This window comes from Aedes aegypti, chromosome 1 (assembly GCF_002204515.2).
Source record: "Aedes aegypti strain LVP_AGWG chromosome 1, AaegL5.0 Primary Assembly, whole genome shotgun sequence".
In the NCBI taxonomy this organism is placed as follows: Eukaryota; Metazoa; Arthropoda; class Insecta; order Diptera; family Culicidae; genus Aedes; species Aedes aegypti.
In genome coordinates, this window is record NC_035107.1 from 160,237,394 (window position 1) to 160,260,390 (window position 22,997).

Sequence of the window (22,997 nt, forward strand, 5' to 3'; positions counted from 1 at the left end):
ACGCAACGATGTACGGTTGTGCTGGCAAGATTCCGACCGTTCAGCGGCCAGAAGCGACGACGCAGAGATGACAGTAGAAGAGTCGGACCACCGTGCAGGGTCTTCAGATGCTCAAGGGTAACGATCATTCTGGTGAGTCGATGCTGTGCAGGAAGTACCACGGGGTGCTGCTTGTCGACATTGAGGCCGGAATGGTGAAGCCGGCCGCCAACTCGTATCAAGCCGTCAACGAGTTGTGGATTCAGGAAACGTAACTTGGATTTCTTGCTTACGGATTCGTTTCGAGCGAGTTGCTTCATTTCTGGACCAAATACATCTTCTTGCACACGACTAATCAAACGTAGTAACGCACGGTCTACTTCCGACGCCGATAACGGACCGATTACGCGATCACCTTTTGCTCGTCGAGTGTTCTCGAGAAAACGGTGCCACCACGCGCACGCGCGAACGAGGGGGGTGAGTGTTGAATAGCGATCAATGATGTCGTCTGGCTCCGTGAATACAGGCAGCGCAACAACTTTTCGTAGTTCTGGGTCGTCAGGATTCTGTTTTCGTGAAGCATATTTTGTCGGCCACGGTTCATCCAATGATCTGATCCAGCCGGGTCCATTCCACCATAGACTGTTCTCGACAAGGTTCTCTAGGCTGGTGCCTCTTGACAACAGGTCAGCGGGATTATCGTCGGAAGGTACATGATTCCAAGAGGCGGAAGCAGTCCACTCCTGAATTTCTGCGACTCTATTGCTGACAAAAGTTTTCCAGGTCGACGGCGGAGCTGAGATCCAATCCAACGTTATGGTTGAATCAGTCCAAAGATACACTGGAGCTAGAAGTGAGGTACTTTTTTGAACTTGATCCAGGAGATGTGCTAGAAGCAGTGCAGCGGAGAGCTCCAGTCTAGGGATTGACTTGCTGCTGAGTGGAGCTACTCGCGATTTAGCCGTTAGCAGTTGTACATAGCATTGACCATTCGTTTCAATCGATCTTAGGTACACACATGCTCCATAGGCTTGCAAAGACGCGTCACTGAACCCATGGATTTCCAAGCTGTGGTGGGGTGAGAGCATGACCATCCGCGGAATACGAAGATCTTCTAGGTAAGAAACATCTTGCTGATACGAAGACCATTCTTCCTCGAACTTCGATGGAAGCGGTGCATCCCATTCTAATTGGAGTTTCCAGAGGGCTTGCATAATGATTTTCGCTCGTACAACTGTTGGACCTAGCAACCCAAGTGGGTCAAACAGGCTGCTCATCTGAGACAAAACGGTTCTCTTGGTTAATTGCTGGTTGTCTCTCCACTTTGGAGGTTTGAACGAAAGTTGATCAGTTGCGGGTTCCCAGCGTAAGCCAAGAGCAGTAACAGGCGATTCTCGATCCAGTTCTAGCAGCGTACGTGTTTCTCGAAGGTGTTCTGGAACGACGTCGAGTACGCCTTGACAGTTAGACGACCACTGCCGAAGTGGGAAACCTCCGGCATGCAGAAGCTCGATCATCTCCTTCACGATCAATTTTAGTTGTTCCACGTTGTTTGAACCGGTGAGAAGGTTGTCCACATAGAAGTCCTTCCGGACAATACTGGCTGCTAGCGGGAAACGACATTCTTCGTCAGAAGCCAGCTGTTGCAACACACGCGTTGCTAAGAACGGCGAGTTGTTCAAACCGTACGTGATGGTGAGCAACTGGTACACTTTCAAGTGGAGTTCAGGGTCATTACACCACAATATGCGTTGCAACGGTTGATCCAAGTAATAGACCAAAATCTGCCTAAACATCTTTTCAATATCTGCGGTCACCACGTAACGATACAATCGGAACCGCAGTACTATTTCCACTAACATTTCCTGAATCGTGGGACCAGGAATCAAAACATCGTTTAGAGATAAACCTGAACGAGACTTGCAGGATGCATCAAATACGGTCCTGAGTTTGGTAGTTGTGCTCTCAGGTTTTAGAACCCCATGATGTGGCAGAATAAACTGTGGTCTGACGTTCAGTTCCTCTTCTGATACTTCGCGCATGTGTCCCAGTGCAATGTACTGAGCGATGAAATCTTGGTACAGCTTCCTTTTCTGTATATCCGACGAAAGCGAACGTTCCAAGGAATAGAAACGTCTAGTGGCCTGGTACAAGTTGTCATCCAATTGCGGAACAAGTTCCTCACGTTTAGGCAGTCGAACAATGTACCGACCTTCAGGCGTACGGGTGAAGTTGGCCAGGAAGTGTTCCTCACAGAACTTTTCAGTTGTGGACCAACCCTTGTTGTCATGGACGGTTTCCAATTCCCAGAACTTTCGAAGGATTTCTTCTACACGAACTGCACTACTCATTAGGCAGGAACGAGGATCAGCATGATCGTGATCTCGAATGGTACAAGGACCTGATACTACCCATCCGAGAACGGAATTCTGAAGAACCGGCAACTGCTCACCAAGCTGGATACGGCCGTAGCGGAGAGTGTCGAAAAAGAATTGAGCTCCCAAGATTAGGTCAATCTCATTCGACACATGGAACGTTGGATCAGCAAGACGAACTGTTTCAGGAATCTTCCAATCCTGGATATTGATTGTTGATCCTGGCAACTTGATGGCGAGAGAACGAAGAACTAGAAGTTGCGGTTCTACAACATACGGTGAAACTCTCGACGATATTTTGGTAGTGACGGAGTGCGTGGCCTTAGTAGTTGATTTGCCCATACCGCACACTAGCACAGGAGCAGAAGCACGTGTACGTGGAAGTCGGAGTTTCTCGGAAAGAACCTGCGTGATGAAATGGCTCTGAGAACCTGAGTCTAGTAGACAACGAGCAAGAACCTTGCGACCATGGACATCCTCAATTTCTACCAGTGCGGTAGGGAGAATCACAGCAGTGTGTACATTATCCTTGTCATAAGCCATCATGGCGAAATGCAGGTTTGCAGGAGCCTTATGCACTGTAGAACATTGGGATGGATACATACCGACAACCGGGGACAACCTTGGAGGTTGGGGCTGATTCTGCAACGGCGGTGCAGGAGTATTCACTACAGGAGACGGAGTCGGTTGAAGAGGGCTCGGAGCAGAGGATTGTGCGACAAGAGACACAGATGCGTTGCCTTGAGGATCGGATGGGGGTTGTACGAACTGTGCCCCATGGAGGAGAGTGTGGTGTTTCTTATGACAGCGGTTGCAAAGTTTGCTTTGACATGACTTTGCAAAGTGATCTGTACTACGAAGACAATTGGCGCATAGCTTCTTGATCTTCACAAGTTCAAACCGCTGTTGCTCAGATAGCTTTTGAAATTCAGGGCAATGGTACAGGAAATGATTCTGGCTGCATTTCTCACACTTTCTAGAAGGTTGACCACCTGGCGAGGAAGAAGAGGAACTAAAATGTACAGCGGACTTCGTTGACTTCAGCCTCGGATCACGATCACGACTGGAGACAGGAGACGTATTAACACACTGCAAAACCCTGGCATAATTCTGCAAGTAGTTCACCATCGAAACATACGTCGGCATATCGTCTTCGTCTGATTCCTCAGCCGCCGCACCACCAAGAACATTGGCAACATTATCGCTGTCCAGTCTGGCACAATAACTTTCCCATTCTTTCAACGTATGAGGGTCCAAACGAATTGATAACTGGTAAACCAGCAGCGAATCCCAGGAATTAGTATCTTCTCCAAGCCGCTTTAAGGCAGAAATTTGCTGCTCAAATCGATCGACCAGGTTGAGTAGCTTATCTGCCGATTCTTTTCTCATAGTGGGTACCTCAAACAATGACTTGATATGGCAGCGTATGAGCTGACGCTTGTTTTCATAACGTAGCTTTAAGGCCCTCCAAGCGTCGCGATATCCATCCTCGCTAATGGATATTGATTCAATAATTTTTGCGGCTTCACCCTGTACAAGCCCTTTGAGATATTGAAATTTATCAACATCACTGATTTCGGCATGATTACCGATTGCAGAATCGAAAGCGTCACGGAACACGCACCAATCGGAAAGTTTTCCACTGAACCGTGGAAGATTTAGTTCAGGGAAACGAATATGGCTGACGTGCGTGGCCGTTTGCAAAGGGGGAGTATTATGTTGGGCATTTTGGTTAAGACGTTTCGATAAAAATGCACGCAACATATAATACTTCGTATCGAAATTCATGCGTTCATCTTTGAAGTTGTCTCCATACGTAGCTTCAAGAACGCATACCGTATGCCGATACTCCTTAGCTATCTCTTCGAGCCTATCCGACCATGTCCGGTAGAGTTCATGCTGACCAGTTTGATCCTCCCTCGCAAGACTTATTAGTAAATCAATTGACTCCAACAAATTATCCTTGATTTTCCTCAAAACATCCGCCTGATCGACACCCTCGTTCTTAATCATTGTTTTAACGTGGCTCTACACGGTGCGCGAATACGGAATGAATAGCTTTCCGTGTCGGAAAACGATCGAACCGGGCAACGAGACGACGAGCAGTGGTATCACACCGACGTCAACGATACGAACGCAAACGAATACACGAATCACGACGCGAGTCGTGTACAAGAGAGAAAGAAGCAGTGTACTCACTCAATGATGGAAGCTCGGCTACCCCTGTGGTGGCTGGCATACAATCGTCGGGTACAGCGTGGAAACTGGAACGCCAAACAAGCCACGGATACCTTTTAGCAGCGGTGATCGTAGCCGATACGCAACACAATCACATTCGCCGAACTTCGTTTCTCCCGTTCTCACAGCACACAAACACCGGACGAGTAGCGACTCGGATTTTCTCACTCTCACACTACAAAGCTTTGTCGAATCGCATGGAATTTTCTAGGCACAAAATGGCCGCACTAGCACGTTTCTCTGCTTTAGGTTACGCTTCCAGAAACTTCACTGCGCAATTCGGACATCAGGCGAATTTCGTTGATTTGCCGGAATTTTCGCGCTCTTTTTGCCGTTTAAACACTATTCACTGTGGAAGCGCAAATTTTTCCACCACTTCATCGGTGTCAGCCAAATCTTGGCGATATTCACTTTAACGCGAGTCGGAACGATTCCGGATTAAAACCGGGCAAGCAAACGAACCGTAAATCCGGGTCAGAAGGACCAATGTTAACTCTAGAACTTTTATCCGGTTCCGGCCATAGACCGCAAAGCGAAATTTCGGAAACCGGCCTTCGATCCAAAATGGACACTTTTGGTTTAGGCACTCGCGGTGATACTTCGGGACAAGTAATAAAAAAACACGCCCGGACAGATTAACTGTTTGCTACATACTACTTTTATTTTAGTTCTGTGCGTTTCACATTCATTCTCTCATATGTGTTAGTGTCAAAGGTTTGAATGAAAATCGAAAAGGATACAATTCAAATAGGGTGGGAAAGTTAACCCAAATTAGGGTGTTTCAAAAAAAGCAAAACAAAATAATTATCTCTTCTGCTCAGTTAACAGTATTTTTTTTCCTTAAGTTAGCGATTGTCAGCATTTTGAGTACTCATTACTAACATGTTCATTGTAATTGACGTTTTCGACTAGATAACCCATTTAGGAACGTTTCGGCAAAATTGTTCCTATCCAAGAGAGATAGAAACAGATTTTAATTGGGAAAACTGATATTTATTGTCAGAAAATTAGTAAAGAAGCATGTTGTCTTTTAAAAGTACCTAGAAGGAAGACTCGAGGTTTAATTATGTAGTGCAATATATAAAATATTCTAAGGATCAATGGACTCACAGTAGCTACTGTTACTAAGCATAATGAATAAAATCTTAACCTAGTGGACATATGGCATGAGAACGTTTGGCCGAATAAGGCATCTTTGCGTAATTATGCGAAACATTGTGAAAGAACAACCAATTATTAGAAGAAGGGAAAGTTTAAATTAAAATGTTAACAGCTGAGTGCCACTAAATATTCGAACAGTATAAATATAAAGAACAGCCTATTTTTCTAAGAAGGCAAAACTAAGAAGATACCGCTTCCAATTAAACTATCTATCATGTGCTCGCTTTTTTCATCAGGCCATCACAAAAAAAAAATTGAGTCAAATGCACGTGGCACATTATTTTGAACATAAGGTTACTTCAAATACATGAATTTTATACCAAATTAATCATTTTAATCTAATCTTACATCAGCTAGCACGTTAAATACTTTCTGGATCATAAATAGCTTTCAGAATGTTAATTACATTACGATTTTTTCGGGGAGATGGTACATTCGGGAAAATAGTTTTCGGGGAAATAGTTCATTCGGGAAAACGTCATTCGAGGAAATTGCATTCGGGGAAATGGTTTTCTGGGAAATGTCGGACAATCGTGTTAAATGTCGTTAATGAAACAAAACAAAACAAACAATATATCATTAGAAGAGTTCCTGATTGAATGATTTGATTCCTAGTGAAATCGCTGCTCTGGATAATAGCAGCACATGTCGATTGTCACTCCAAAAACTCAACTTTGGCATGTTCTAGTCTTGTTCCCTTTCAAGCAATCGAGCAGAATTTTTTCGACATAACAATAGATATGCTCAATTTTTTGACCAAGTTTTTTCACATCCTTCCTGAAAGTAAGATACTAGATAAACTTGTTCATAATAATAGAAGCTTTTGATTTTAAAAATTTTGTTCAACGAAAATTTGAAACATTTTTGTTTTGGGTGTACAATAAGTGATATAAAATTTAAGAAGTCAATGTCAAGCAGATATTTTTTATCTGCTATTATTTTGAAAAAGTTTACCTAGTATCTCATGGCTTGGAACAAATTAAAATTGGATGGTTATAAAATTTAACAAACTTGTATTGGAGCATTACTATCAAAATAGCTTTCTAGAAGCTTACTACTTCGAGTAATACCAGGATGAATCCAAAAAAAGGCTCCCTCCCATTACCCCGAACGCCACTACCCTGAATGGGTCACTACCCCGAACGCCATTACCCCGAACGCCATTACCCCGAATAGTATGAGATACAGTGCAGTGTCTTGTTTTGCGGGCAAAAATGCGTCTCTAATGAGAACTGGTAATTAATGGCGCGTAAAATTCGTCGGTAAAATGTTCATCATATATTTTCCCTTCTTTTACATGTCAGCTATTTTTTCGTAATTTCTTGTTGTCAACTATCTTCTTCTCATTCTTTCTGAGACAGTGCCTGTTTATCAGCTCATTGGGCACTTTTGTAGTTCAAGGGTTTATTCACAAATTTCATAACGTTAAAAATTGCCATTTTTGACACCTACCAACCCCCTCGTATCATTTTTTGTATTGAAATTCTATACATTGTGAATGGGCTGTAACATTTTGAAGAAAACCATACACAATTTTTTTCTCCCTTCAGCGTTACAAAATTTGTATATGGGCCTTTAATAAAATAAGTCTTTTATTGACTGAGAGCTTTCCTTGTTAATTCATCATTCTTTTACATGTGCTTCTATGCCCAGAAACGTCAAGGAAATAAAATCGCCACTGGAGGAATTCGAACCCATAACCCTCAATATGGTCTTGCTGAACAGCTGCGTGATCACCGGTATTTGGACTTCTTGGTGGTGTTCATAATTCAATTTTGGTTTTAAACAAATATTTTCCTTTCTTATGAATATAGGTTGTGCCATAACATCACGTTGTTACAGTGATCATTAACGTCATAGCTGCAAACATTTCACCAGAAATTTGCCCTTCTTTCTAACATAGACTGTTCTTTCAAGTTTTTGTTGAATAAGCTAGTCACTAATATTTCTATGCAGAACAGCTTTTTTAAAGGAATATATCCTGAAGGCATTTACTGAAGTGAATCCTGCTATTATTTCAATAAGAAATTTTCTCTATTTTATCTTCTTGTATTAAAACAGACAGGCCTTTTATGGATTTGCTCACCACTTTTCTTCCGTCATCATTTCTTCATTGTCTTGAGTCAGAAAAAAAATTGTTTTAGTTGTTATCTCATCGAAATTCAAATTAATGATCCCACAAACCAATGAAAGTTTTAATTGAAAGTGTACTAAAGTTTCCTTGCTATAGTGGAACGGTTGTCTATCAGGTTGGTCTTTAAGCGGGTTCCATAGAACAACACTTGCAGCGACTATCTCAGGGTGATCTTCCACTACCATCATTAACGAAACAAAATCTTTAAGAAGATCTTAATGCTAGTAGCCCGACACCTACAAAAATGAGTAAAATAAGTGGGTATCGACGTCTAATAAGAGACTTTACTACATCCTAATTTTGTACATATTAAAGCTATCCTTTTCATAATAAATTCACCCTTTCTTTCGAAATAGGCTGTTCTTCAGAGCATTGCAATGTGGCTGTGTGAATCTCACCAAAATTAGAGTACAAATCCAAACAAAAATTAGTATATAAAAATTATTTGCTGCTTTTCATCTTCAAATATTTGAAAAATACATTTTTGAGCCAAACTCGTTAAATACTCATAAGGGAGCGTACAATTATCACCCCACTCTGTAACTAGAATAAGTCTTAAAATGTTATGCATTCGGGGTAATGGCTTTCGAGGTAATGGCGTTCGTGGTAGTGGCATTCGTGGTAGTAGCGTTCGGGGTAGTGTCATAGAGTCAAAAAAAGACATCTGGTAACTATATGAGTAACACCCCTTTAGAATTCCTTCCAACATTTCCTAAAAAAAATCCCTGTACTTGTTCTTAGAGGAAATCAAAAATAAAAATTTGGACAAAAAATCATTACTGGTATTTCTTGGGGAATCCCTGCCGAGAAATATGCTTGGAGGTGCCCTTAGTATAGTTTTTCGTCCATTGCTGCAAATATTACTTTAGAAATACTTCGATTACTTTGAAAAAAAAAAAATTAATGGAATATTAGAACTTAGTAAGTGAAATTTAATTCAATGCAACTTTTAAATGGAATAGCCAAGCAATTTAAAATTTTAAGAATAATTATTTTGTGGGAAATTTTATTTTTGCGGAATAAAAAGTTTTAAATAAACCCTGGGGGGTCTCCCATGAAAAAAATTGCAAACTGTGACTTAGGGATGTTATTAAAAAATTCAAACAGCTTGCAAAAACCAGTTTGTTGACTGATTTCAGCTCTTTTGGGCTTAAATGTATGACAAGCATGTTAAGTTACAAAAAAAACTTGAGAAGGATTGTCCGATGTTTCTCCGAAAACCATTTCTTCGGATGAATTTTCACCGGATTTTTTGCCAAATACCATTTCCTAGAATAAACTTTTTCCCCGAATATACCATTTCCCCGAGAGCTTTCTGCAGTGACATTTTCCAGATTTTATTTAATTATCGGTACCGTTTTGACTCAAATTCCGAACAGACTCATATTCCGAACACTCGTTTTTTGTATGACGATTTGGTTGAAATGTTTCGCTGAAATATGTCATCGAATTACTTGGAAATGGCAGTCAATTGCAATTCAATTTAAACGTCTTTCAATCTATTTTATACCTCGGAAGTAGTGATGATTCTCTAGTTCGAGACCAGTAGAACTAGCTTAGATTAATTTATTTGCGAAATTATTCATTTGAATATGATTTATTTGTGGTGTTCGAAATTTGAATCAAGGTGTTCGGAATTTGAAACAGAATGAACACAGTGTTCGGCATTTGAATCAAAATGTTGTTCTATACTTTTACGTAGAGACAATACTAAACAAGTTTAAATAAACAATTTTATCAGTAAATCCAAAAGATAACAGTTAGAATTTATGAAGAAATTAAAATTTTCACAAATATCAGCTAATTTATGCCTAGCAGATGCATTTGAAGTCACTGTTGGCCTTAAGTGTTCGGAATATGAGTCAAAACGTATAACAGACTGAATTCAGCAAGTTTTTATGATTGCTTCAAATGAATGGTTCTCTTATGAACGACATGAATAAAAAAACGACAGCCATGGTTGAGGAAAACTGGTGTAGGTTTTATTGGAAGGTCTGTTATAAAGGCATGTTTTTAACAAATAAAAAAAGAACAGATCTAATGCTTAATGCCGTTTGTCGGGACGTGATTCATCTAAATAATATCTGGCTGAACGGGCAAATGCAAAATTATGAAATAAAGTTTGACTGCCCAACTTTTTTGAACCGCAGAAAAAGTTTTGTACGGTGGCATGAAATCTGATAAAACTCAGTAAATAATAATGAAGTTCATAAAGACTGACAAAAAGCAATTTTCTATGGAAAAAAAAAATAAAAAACATATATGTTGCTGCTCAGCTTCTTACTTTATATTTTGAAAATCTTTAAAAATAAATGTAATAATTTTGGTGTCGTCCATTTATTACGTAACGCTAAAATAATCAATTATCGACACCATCTCTCCCCCATCCGTAACACTATTTGTATGAAAAATTGAAAACTTTTGTATGAGCCGTAACACTTGAGCTTACTCCCCCTATAGCGTTACGGACGACGTCTTAGCTCAGGATATTTTGAAGAATCTATTCCAGAATTTTTAAACCTTGTAAGAGAAATGCCCAGAATTTTATGAGAATCATACACAGAATTCATCCTCAGATACAAAATCCTGCTTAGGATGTTGTGAGAATCATAACGCAGAATGTGTGAAAAGCCTGCTTTGCGAAAATTTAAGTTAAAACTAAATGGAATAAAATTTTTGTAAAAATCTTTATTTCTTTTGAACTTGTGGTTCGAATTCCTTGCATGAAAGGTTTTAAAAAATCATAAGTCATTCTAATAGAAACTGATTATGACTATTTTCAACATTTTTGGCAAAATTGATCAAAAAATTTAGAAATAATTACAGAAGCAGAATATACAAAACTCGCCAAGAGCGAAAAGGTAAACAAGTCAGTGATTTTCGATAGCGATCGATATCGATTCGTTTTGCCAACGATCGCCATCGTTTGACAATGATCTATTGAGAATTACAAAGACTGATTGGCTGGAAGCTTATGGACAAAAGGTCGAAAGAGAAAACGTCGAAAGGACAAAAGGTCGAAAATGATTTGTTCGGTGGGAAATTTTTCCTCCTTTGAAAAAAGATTTTTCGACTGTTTGTCCCTTCTTTTTTGTTCTTCGACCTTTTGTCCTTTCGACCTTTTGTCTTTCGACCTTCTGTATTTCCGACCTTTTGTCTTTCGACCTTTTGTAATATATTCTTGGCCGGGACCCTTCCACCTTTTGGCTACGTATACGATTAATGTTTTTTGCCAAGCTCTTGTTGAAATAATGCGTTCGGAGTATTTTGATACTTTTTGTTTCGTAACAGCCGATTGTGAATTAAATTTTAGGTATCATTAGACTGAAATTGTTTCCGCAGACAACACTAAAATTTACTTTTAGTACCTATAGAGGATTTAGATTTATTAAAAAGAAGAAGCTCACTATGTCAAACTTAAGTAGTGCCACTTGTGATTACCAGAATTTCATATGTCAAGCCTTTAAGAATACAAGTATCTCCTTTTCTATATTCCAGGTGGAACACGCTCAACTACAGGATGCGTACTCGAGGCTGGTGAATCAAATGAACAACATATTTACGCAGAAGCTTTGGTTCATTATGCTGGAGCAGTTCTTTATGAAATATGTCTGGTCTGGTACCGGAATGGTGATGGTTTCGCTGCCAATTTTAACCGTCAACAGTCTTCCAGGCGGAAAAACCCGTAAGAACAAGGGTGACCCAGAGTTTGGAGTTAGCGAACGGACGCAGTACTTTACAACGGCGAGGAATTTGTTGCTCAGTGGAGCTGATGCTGTTGAGCGTCTTATGTCATCGTACAAAGAAATTGTAGCCCTGGCTGGCTATACGAGTCGTGTCGCTGGAATGTTTGAAGTCTTTGACGAAGTTTCACAAGGAATATACCAGAAGACGGTGGTATCTGCGGAGCGAAACGATGGAGGAATTTTAGAATTTAAAAATGGACAACCAGTTGCCAAAGGAACGATCGTGTGTAGCGATAATGAAAACGATATGTCGATTTCGTTAGAAAATGTGCCTGTAGTAACACCAAATTGCGACATCGTTGTATCTAGTTTGACTTTGACAATTGCACCAGGAATGCATTTACTGATTACGGGACCAAATGGGTGTGGTAAGTCTAGCTTGTTCCGCATCCTTAGTGGTTTATGGCCCATCTACGGAGGAACGCTGCGTATTCCTAAGCGTTCGCAGGGTAAACCGTGTATGTTCTATATCCCACAACGACCGTACATGTCGTGCGGTAGTTTACGAGATCAAATAATCTATCCCGATACGCGGAAGGAAATGTTGAGCAAAAACATCACCGAGTGTCAGTTGAGAGAAATCATGAAATTGGTGGCACTTGAGCATATAATTGACAGGTAAAAGAAAACACATCAAAAATCAAACCACAAATAGAAAACTAAAGCTGAATATATTTGTAGGGATAGCTTTGATGAGATCAGAGATTGGAAGGATACTCTCTCTGGCGGTGAAAAACAACGAATGGCCATGGCTAGGCTGTTCTATCACAAGTAAGTAATGTTTTTTTGTTTTGAGTATTTGGTATCTAGTAAATACTTTTATGTTCGATTTCAAAACCGACAAATGTAATACACTTGTTCTATAAGTGCCTTTCAATGCAGGAAGACATTTTTGAACGGATTTTCTGTGTATTCATTATAATTAAGTCATTTTAAATATTTATTGAGCGGCGAGTTGATGCTCGCCATAAGTGTGTAGTTGTTGACCACCTGTTACATAGCATTTTGATCTTTCAATAAGATTCAATTAGAAAAAAATCTATCTTAAACATTACCTTTATTTTCAACACACTTAACTGCTGATAAACACATTTTTAACTTATTGACCGTCGCAGTTGCTACCTGATTATTGCAAGAACAACGATTCTTGCACAAGAAATCAACTGATGCTACTTGGGATTAGTTGCACCATTAGTGTGCAAATATTGAAGTTACCATGCTATCTACTATTAAACTATACAGGTGCCAGCTGCGTCCAAATGCAGGACAAATTTTTCCTTCGATAAATTGACCTACATTTGGACACAGCTGGCACCTGTATAGTTTAGTACATAACATGGGAACTTCAAAACTTGCACACTAATGGTGCAACTAATCTCAAGTAGCATCATGTTGATGTGTTACACGCTTTAGAAAAGCCGTTGAGTTGTCTGCACTTTCACGAAAAAAACACTGGGAGTTTGGAAAATGCGAAAGGGTTGAATTACAGGAGTTGTATTGGTAAACGGAACGCTTAATTGTAAGGGCTCTAAGGATCATCCAGAGTTCCAACTAAAAATTAATTTTAATTCCTGTAGGAACAGCAATAATAATAGTTGTTTCATATTCCTGGTTACACAGGCTCCACACATAATGAAGTCAATTACGAATCCTCAATTGAAAGAGTCTGAAAAGGAAATGACTTGAAGCACAGTATGTCGACACCTTTAATGACGAACTATTCAAACATTTTGCACGATGCTAATCATGCAATGCCAATCATAGTCATATATCCGTCTCTAAAAAAGTAAATCGACTAGTGTCAAACCATCAAGATCTTGTATAAATAAAAAAACGAAAATAAGGCAAGTTGTTTTTATTCATTATGCAAAAACGATCAAATATTCAGTGTTTGCTGAACAGGTACAAGTACGCTGTATTCTGTTCATTGTCTCGAAAATAAAAGTACCGTATTTAAATCATTTGAATCAGAAACATGAAACAAGCTCACCAGATATAGATTTCAACTGCGCAACAAGCAAAAGCCCGAAAAAATGCGGAAGCCAAAAAAAATTCACTTCGACGCTTGAGTTTGATTGGCCGCCTGTGGTTGCTACTGCAGTATCGCAAGATCAGCTGCACTTACACAAGAAACCAACCAGATGACTGTTTGGGATTTTCCAGACACCCTCAGTGTATAAGTGCTGGTGATCTTCTATTTTTAGGCAACAATGGTGCCTGTCACGTCAGAATGCAGACCAATTAGGGGAAGGGGAAGGAGTTGATGATGCATTCAACTGGCTCCCACGGTAGACCGTATATACCACTGCGTCTACGCCAGTTCATGCGGGAAGGGTGGAGGGGAGGGGTAATTTTTACGGCAGAGAGGCTTGCTGGTTTGGTTAGCAGGCTGCCTATGTATCAAGCGCAAGGAATGGCGTGATGAAAGAATGGAAGCGTAAGGAAACGGTTTATTTCTGTCCGTCTCGGGTTCTAGCAAATGCTGTGAACTGTGATAGATCAACTATGAAATATTAAGAGTGGTAGATACAACTACAATGTACGAGGAAAGGGACGGGCCTAGGATTGAACCCATGACCTTCTGCTAATAAAACAGAAGCGGTAGCCATTAGACCACCAACCCCGCTACCAAAAAAAAATTCACTTCGACGACTCAAAAACTAAACTGCTAGTTTGTGCTTTCCAAAGCGCCCTATTTGGACTAACTCTGTCATTAATTTTTAACCCAACTTCCGAGCGACTGCAAGACCATGTGACTGTATTCTGAATTCAATCCAGTTGAAGATAGTTTTTCGATGTACTTTAACCTAACTTAACCTAAACATATAACGCATTAATCGTGGCAATAGAAGATTGTAACGATTTTTGCCTGAAATTATTTATTATTTTATTTGACATTTGTTCCAATGTTTCAACATTGGATATTCTATGTAACTCATTGGTACTATACCAGGGAGGAAGCCTCAGAATCATTTTCAAAATTTTATTTTGAATTCTCTGCAGAGCTTTCTTCCTGGTATTACAACAGCTAGTCCATATTGGTACAGCATACAACATGGCTGGCCTGAAAATTTGTTTGAATATCAAAAACTTGTTCTTAAGACAAAGTTTTGATTTTCTATTAATAAGGGGATAAAGACATTTTACATATTTATTACATTTGGCTTGAATGCCCTCAATGTGATTTTTGAAAGTTAAATTCTTATCAAGCATGAGCCCTAGATACTTAACTTCATCTGACCAATTTATTGGAATCCCTCTCATCGTGACAACATGTCTACTTGAAAGTTTCAAATAAAGAGCTTTTGGTTTATGTGGGAATATTATTAGTTGAGTTTTGGAAGCATTAGGAGAAATCTTCCATTTTTGCAAGTATGAAGAAAAAATATCCAAACTTTTTTGCAATCGACTACAGATGACACGCAAGCTTCGACCTTTGGCGGAGAGGCCTGTGTCATCCGCAAACAAAGATTTTTGACATCCCTGAGGTAACTCAGGTAAGTCAGATGTGAAAATATTGTATAATATTGGTCCCAAAATGCTGCCTTGAGGAACACCAGCTCTTACAGGAAGTCTTTCAGATCTGGAGTTCTGATAATTTACCTGAAGTGTACGATTTGACAGATAACTTTGAATTATTCTAACAATGTATGTTGGAAAATTAAAGTTTTTTAATTTTACAATCAAACCTTCATGCCAAACACTGTCGAATGCTTTTTCTATGTCTAGAAGAGCAAGACCAGTAGAATAGCCTTCAGGTTTGTTGGAACGGATCAAATTTGTTACACGTAAAAGTTGATGAGTGGTCGAATGTCCATGGCGGAATCCAAACTGTTCATTGACAAAAATTGAATTTTCGTTGATGTGGGCCATCATTCTGTTCAAAATAACCTTTTCAAAAAGTTTACTGATGGAGGAAAGCAAACTGATTGGACGATAGCTAGAAGCTTCTGCAGGATTTTTGTCTGGTTTTAAAATTGGAACAACCTTAGCATTTTTCCATTTGTCAGGAAAATATGCTAATTGAAAACATTTCTTAAATATATCAACTAGAAATGATAAGCTACTTTCTGGAAGTTTCTTGATGAGGATGTAGAAAATTCCATCATCGCCAGGAGCTTTCATATTTTTGATTTTTTGAATAATAGTTCTCACTTCTTCCAAATCAGTCTCCCAGGCATTTTCGAAAACGTTCTCTTGATTAAGAATATTTTCGAACTCCTGAGTAACTTCATTTTCAATTGGACTAGTAAGTCCTAAATTAAAATTGTGCGCACTTTCAAACTGCATAGCAAGTTTTTGAGCTTTTTCGCAATTAGTTAGTAATAATTTGTTTTCCTCTTTCAATGCCGGTATAGGCTTCTGAGGTTTTTTCAAGATTTTAGATAATTTCCAAAAGGGCTTAGAGCCAGGGTCCAATTGAGAAATTTTATTTTCAAAATTTTTGTTTCTTAATTGAGCAAAACGATTTTTGATTTCTTTCTGCAAATCCTGCCATATAATTTTCATAGCAGGATCGCGAGTGCGTTGAAATTGCCTTCTCCTCACGTTTTTAAGACGGATCAAGAGTTTAAGATCATCGTCTATAATCACGGATTCAAATTTTACTTCACATTTGGGAATTGCAATGCTTCTGGCTTCAACAATGGAATTTGTTAAAGTTTCAAGAGCATTGTCAATATCAAGTTTAGTTTCTAAAGAAATGTTAACATCAAGATTAGAGTCAACATACGTTTTATATATATTCCAGTCGGCTCGTAAATAATTGAAAGTGGAGCTGATAGGATTTAGAATCGCTTCATGGGATATTTGAAATGTAACAGGGACATGATCAGAATCAAAATCAGCATGAGTAACTAATTGGCTACAAAGATGACTAGAGTCGGTTAAGACCAAGTCAATCGTAGATGGATTTCTAGAAGAGGAAAAACATGTAGGGCTATCAGGGTATTGAATTGAGAAATATCCTGAAGAGCACTCACCAAATAAAATTCTGCCGTTGGAATTACTTTGATAATTATTCCATGACCGATGTTTGGCATTAAAGTCATCAATGACAAAAAATTTTGACTTATTGCGAGTCAATTTTCGCAAGTCAGTTTGGAGCAAATTAACTTGCTGTCCAGAGCATTGAAAAGGCAAATAGGCAGCTATGAAAGTATATTTACCAAGCTGTGTTTCAACAGAAACACCTAAAGTTTCAAAAACTTTAGTTTCAAATGATGAAAACAGTTGATGTTTTATTCGCCTATGAATGATGATTGCAACTCCCCCACATGCCCCATCAAGTCGATCATTACGATAAACAAAAAAGTTAGGATCTCTTTTGAGTTTAGATCCAGGTTTTACATACGTTTCGGTAATAACTGCTATATGCACGTTATTAACCGTAAGAAAATTAAACAGCTCGTCCTCTTTACCATTCAGAGAACGAGGATTCAAATTGTTTTTCGATGTAAGTTTTCTCCAACACCCCGATTATAAATAACCATCGTGTCAAGCAGAGGCGCATTGACGTTCGAAACCATGGGTTGGACAAACGTTGGCAAATATTTCCATTATGCATAATGTCCATTATGCCCAACGGTCGTCTTTATGCGAAATGTCCCACCCCCCATTCACAAATTACTATGAAGAATGCAGAAATTGCTTAGGAATTTGCCTACATTTAGGAATATTTCACAATTCAAGGTGTTTTTAAATTTTTTTTTGTCTTTATTATAGAGGTTTTCAGCTTTCGCAGCTGGTTCGCCTCTAGAAATCTACTCTAGTCGTGCAGTAGTTCTTTAAAAGCTGAAAAACTTGGTTTTTAAGCTACCCCGCTTTCTTATATTTTCAATAAACCTTTTGAGCAAAAGAAGTTCTCTGCTATGTTGAGGCAGTCGTTAATGTTTCCTGTACATTAGACAGGAGATAAAAGGAATATGAGAAACTACACTCCCGTGCAAAAGTTTGGGTTCACCCCCTCAAAAACATGCAAAAGTGTTCTGCCCATATCTTTGTGATTACACGTCCAATTGAAACACTTTAAGCCGCATTCGAAAGGCAAAGAGTTATTCTTACCTCGTATGTATTTTTCCAAAAACATTTTTTGAATTTCGTACACTTAATTTTTACCTACAGTTGTTACATTTTTCAAAAAACACACTGAAAAATCATACCTAGTTTCCTCAGCATTGGGTCGACCAAAATTTTAAATCAAAGTGTCATAAGAATAGTAATCTTATATTCTTTGAAGAGACCCCATGAAATTTTGGCGGAAAAATCTGAAAAGTATTCAAAATCAATGAAACAGTCAGTCAAGTCATCGTGCAAAAGTTTGGGTTCACTCCTCAGTATGGTGTATCGTGCAAAAGTTTGGGTTCACCTGAGCCGCACGCACATCATTTTTGTCAATATCTCTGCTATTTTTCAATCGATTTTAATAGCTTAAAGCTTTTTCGAGCGCAAATAATGGCGCGTACATGATTGGTTTGAGATTTCACAGATTTAAGTAAGTTCAGGTGAACCCAAATTTGCACGATACACCATACTGAGGAGTGAACTTAAACTTTTGCACGATGACTTGACTGACTGTTTCAGTGATTTTGAATACTTTTCAGTTTTTTCCGCAAAAATTTCATGCGTGCTCTTCAAAGAATATAAGATTACGATTCTAATGACACCTTGTTTTAAAATTTTTGTCGATCCAATGCTGAGGAAATAACAAATGTTTTTTCAGTGTGTTTTTTGAAAAAATGTCATGACTTTAAGTAAAAATTTTGTATACAAAGTTCAAAGAATGTTTTTGGAAAAATACATACGAAGTAAGAATAACTCTTTGTCTTTCGAATGCGGCTTAGAGAGTTTCAATTGGATGTGTAATCACAGAGATGTAGAAAGAACACTTTTGCATGTTTTTTGCGGGGTGAATCCAAACTTAGGCACGGGAGTGTATATAGGCATTACAAGTCTATCTGCTGGATCGAATCTTTTTGAAATAATTCTGAGCAATGCTTAATGCTACTAAGATCTACATTTCACCCAATCAAAATGGATGTATGCCCGGCCACTCCGTTACTACTAATTTCATGGAATTAAGCAGGACCTGATATCCTGCCTATGTACATCTGAGCGTTTTACGTTGTGGTTGGAAAGCTACTTTTCGAAACGAGTTCTGCGTGTTAAACTTGAATTGTGCGTTCAGCAACAGTTCAAGCAACCCACAAGGTAACAATCTGGACCCTTTGCTTTTTGTTAGGGCTGTGCAAATATCGAATTTATGAGGCGAAGCCAAATTTTGTATTTTCAAGTGCACAAGTCTGGAGAATCTGATAACCGTTCGCGTTGCTTTCTTGCTGGTGGTGACCAATCGATCAAAATTTCAACGCGAAACACTATTTGGTTGTCAAGTCTTGTGATCTTGAAAATTCGAGTTGTGGCTTTGTTCTATAATCATCTTAATGCGATATTTTCCGATATCGATAAAACTATTGTTTTGCCGATAATTGAACAATATTATTGATTATAATATATAAATGAGACTGGTTCAATGTCACTTAAGATATTCGTTGGGTGTACGTTAGCATGAATATACAAAAATTCATAACGGACTGACGGTGGCAAACCGCACGACGACTGGAAGGTAAAAAGCAATTAGGTTTTAGTCCTTAAGAAATTCACGGAAACTACGTCATATGAATCAATACAATGCTTTTAAGGAAGCATACAAATATTATTGTATATGCAAACCCATGACCCAATTTTAGTCCAAAGAAATCTCATAATATTATGCTTTCGGAGTCACGGTGCTCCCCTGACCATTATTATCAGAAAAAAAATCTCCATCAAATCTGTGCTCACCAGTTGTTTTCTATAGTTAAGCTGCATTTGATTTGAAACAAGTAGAATGGGTACTCATAGTACGAACAGGGGAGGAGTTCAAATTGCCTGCTACGATATCGGCAAAGGATTTTCCGTGGGTAGATACTGTAGTGAATGGGCTGTGTATTGATTTAAATTTATTGAGCGTGTTTATAGATTTTGGTATGATTGTAAAATATTCTAGGTGACTAGAAGATTGTTAGAGTGTAAAAGATCGATGAACGGAATCGGCAATGATGATGGATAGTATTGTGGTGTGAGTGTATCTGGTTCCGCACGCGGGTGGTCTCGTGAACGAGATGAAGTGAATGAAGGAAAGGGAATGGATGGCCTGATAGGAAAGAAAGAGAAAGCAGATTGTTAAATCGGTTTCGGGCTACAGGCGATAGGTTTTCAGTCTAAATAGTAGTTTTGCGAAGAGAGGTTTGCAGTGCTTAATTCATCGTTTTACACGCGGTTGTTTTTTTGTTTCGGTTCGTTCACTACAGATATAATCGAAATTAAAAGATTCGAACGGCTACCCAACGGATTAAAATTAGTTTGTTAATGAGCATGATTATGAACTTCCTGATGGGTATGGTTCTTGTTCAACCGAGCGTTAACTGAAAAATGAGTATTGTTCGATACTCTACCAGGCAAATTCCGGAAATGACCGTTATTGTAACAGATATTATCTTTCATATGCTTGGCACGAGCCTTGAAGACTCGCCTACGCGAAGGGCAAGTCAAAAAATTGGACTTATGATTGCCCCCGCAATTCGAGCATACAAACTTGGTGGTATCTTCCTTCACTGGACAATTTTTTGTATCAACACCCCACTTTTGGCACCGACGGCAGTGGGATCTGGAAAATTCTTCCAGGTTTCTGGAAATGTTCCCATGACACACGGACATCGAACATTAGGCTAGATTTTTCTAAAGCTTTAATATTATTTAGATATTTTTTGTTAAAGTGAACTAAATAATATTCTTGAGAAAGCCCTTTCCGAACAATGCCAGATTGGGTTCTCTTTATCATAATGATTACTTGGACTGGGGAAAATCCAAGTAAATCATTAATTCCCTAATGGAGTTCAAGATCTCCTGCCTAAATCCCCTAAATTCGGAACAACTGACCACGATAGGCGGCACTCTTTGCTTCCTCACTTGAATCAAAGAGCCTGGGCTAGAGGTTGCTTCGATTTGGTGTTCGAAAAATTTGTCTTGAGCATCGAACTGATTACTCATTTCGATACAATTATCAACATTATTCATTTCACCCTTGGAAGAAAGTTCGCATTCCGAAGAAACGTCCTTTCTTCTATTCTTGCCACGTTTACCCGAGGAGGAAAGAATAACTCGAAATAACTTATGCATACCACATTTTGGTATCATACCTTAATCAGGTATTGTTCAGTTGTCAATACCTCATTTTAATATTATAATGGTATTAATTAAATACTTCATTTTGGTATTCGATAGGTAATGAGGACTGCTGGAGGTATTGAACTATTATTGAAAAAAATCACTTTCATATGAAAATCCATCATGTATTATTTAGGTATTCCAATACCTGATCTAATTATCAGCTTGGTATTTGTAGAATATGCAGAAGGTATTATTTGAGGTATTTTACCTCTTATGCAGGACTCATTCATACCTCATTCAGGTTGTAAGTATTGGAAATTATCTGGTATGGAATACCTCAATTTGGTATTCAGTAGTTATTTTCTTCTGCTCGGGTAGTGACAGTTTTAAATCCCACTTTTTTGGAAGGAAGTAGTGAATTCAGAGATTCACCCTTCCTTTTGTTTGTTGTTGCACCCATGTTTAGTGAATAAACAAAAGAAGACGTGACCTTCGAGAGGTTTTTTCCCAAGACGGTGTCCAAGAAGGATTACCACCACTAGCTTTCACCAATGGGTCCAACGAAAAATCGAAGGCACGGGTCCAAACAAGGATCGTAAAGGGATCAATAGTAGCAAAAATAGTACAGAAAAGTACCGTTTTTTAATTTTAGCACTGAAAAGCACTGCTTTTTATAGCCCAATGCGCACTGACTATGATTACTATAATATCCTGTTCTCTTCGTTTGAAGTAGTCAGGACTAGGGTTCACTGGTAGATCTTTACCCCACGCACCACGTAAAGGTGATCTACCCGCGTTATGGGTAGACTGGTGAGCATAGATTTGATGGGGATATTTTTTTTTCTGATAATAACGGTCAAGGGAGCACCGTGGGAGTTCGACATAAAGACCTGTTTGAAATAAAGGTGTTCGGGGTATTGTCATAGCATCTTATGTTCAATGAATCAAATGATTTATTAAATATTATTCTAACTATTTATGTTTTTTGCAGGCCACACTATGCCTTACTGGATGAGTGCACCAGTGCAGTGTCCATCGATGTCGAAAGCTCCATCTACGAAACTGCAATATCTATGGGAATTACTCTCCTCACTATTACACATCGACCAACTTTATGGTGAGCTTCAGCTCTAATATAACCCTAAACCATATTATTAATTTGATATTCTTTTTTTCAGGAAATTCCACACCCACATCTTGGAGTTTGATGGCCAGGGTGGATGGGTTTTCGAGGCCCTTGCCAAGGATGCACAGCAGAAGGTTCCTATTTCAAAGCAAAGCTTGTTTCACAACCATAAACCTTTCACGGACGCACCGGAGATGACACCCTCGGCTGTATCCGCTTAAACTCCTTCTCTTGTGCAATCCACAATGGTTCATCACGTCTTATCGAGATTATCGAAGTTTAAACTATCTGTGACAGTTGTAGTAAAATTTGTTGAGGGTTGGGACACGTTTTATTACAAAGCGTTAGGGAAATTTTAGGTACTTATAGTACGCAAAGTTGTGAGCATAAAAATCAACTCTAAAGGATATCGAATTTAAAAGTTTTTAATTTTCAATTTTAACGTACTTCAAACACAACTCTCTTGTCTGTTCAAGCTATTGAAAATTCATCACACTATTTCTGTGATTTAAAAGTTGATGCTTTTTTAAACTTTTAGTAATTGTTTCTGAACATAATTCTTCGGAAGTAGTTTGCAGCATGGATTTTATCCCAAAAATAAAGGTTAATTGACTTTACAGACATCGTTTTTGAATATTATTGTATATATCACATCCTTCTCAACCTCCTCAATCAAACAATTTTATGTTTTACAAGTGCCCCCGGTAAACTTCGTGTTGCCATCAAGTAGGTTGTTGAAAAATAACATGCAAACTCCTATACAAAATGACCAATTAGCTCTCTCATGTTTTTACGACTATTCCGAAGACTTTCCTTAACTCTAAGCACGAACATGTCGGAATCCTGGGTGAATGCAACAGTGAAATAATTGTGAAAATCTGTTGAACTCTTCTAAAGCCATTCCGTGACATACAAACACCATTCCATCATTCTCACTTATCGATCAGAAATCATGATTTGCAGCACATAATGAGAGTATGTTTATCATATACTGCTACAACTAGGGACGTTCCGATATTGCGAAGTAT

At 38.7% G+C, this 22,997-nt stretch overlaps 1 protein-coding gene across 2 annotated transcripts in view; it reads left to right on the forward strand.

The window, feature by feature from the left end:
• LOC5572782 (ATP-binding cassette sub-family D member 2) overlaps nucleotides 1-22,590 on the forward strand; it is a 168,152-nt gene extending 145,562 nt beyond the window's left edge. For both annotated transcript variants that reach the window (XM_021852487.1, XM_001654131.2), the window contains exons 4-7: nucleotides 11,386-12,251; nucleotides 12,315-12,404; nucleotides 21,835-21,960; nucleotides 22,022-22,590. In XM_021852487.1, coding sequence (XP_021708179.1) covers nucleotides 11,386-12,251; nucleotides 12,315-12,404; nucleotides 21,835-21,960; nucleotides 22,022-22,190 — 1,251 coding nt within the window. In that variant the 3' untranslated portion in view covers nucleotides 22,191-22,590. The remainder of the gene's footprint in view (nucleotides 1-11,385; nucleotides 12,252-12,314; nucleotides 12,405-21,834; nucleotides 21,961-22,021) is intronic.
• The last annotated feature ends 407 nt before the right edge of the window (nucleotides 22,591-22,997 follow it).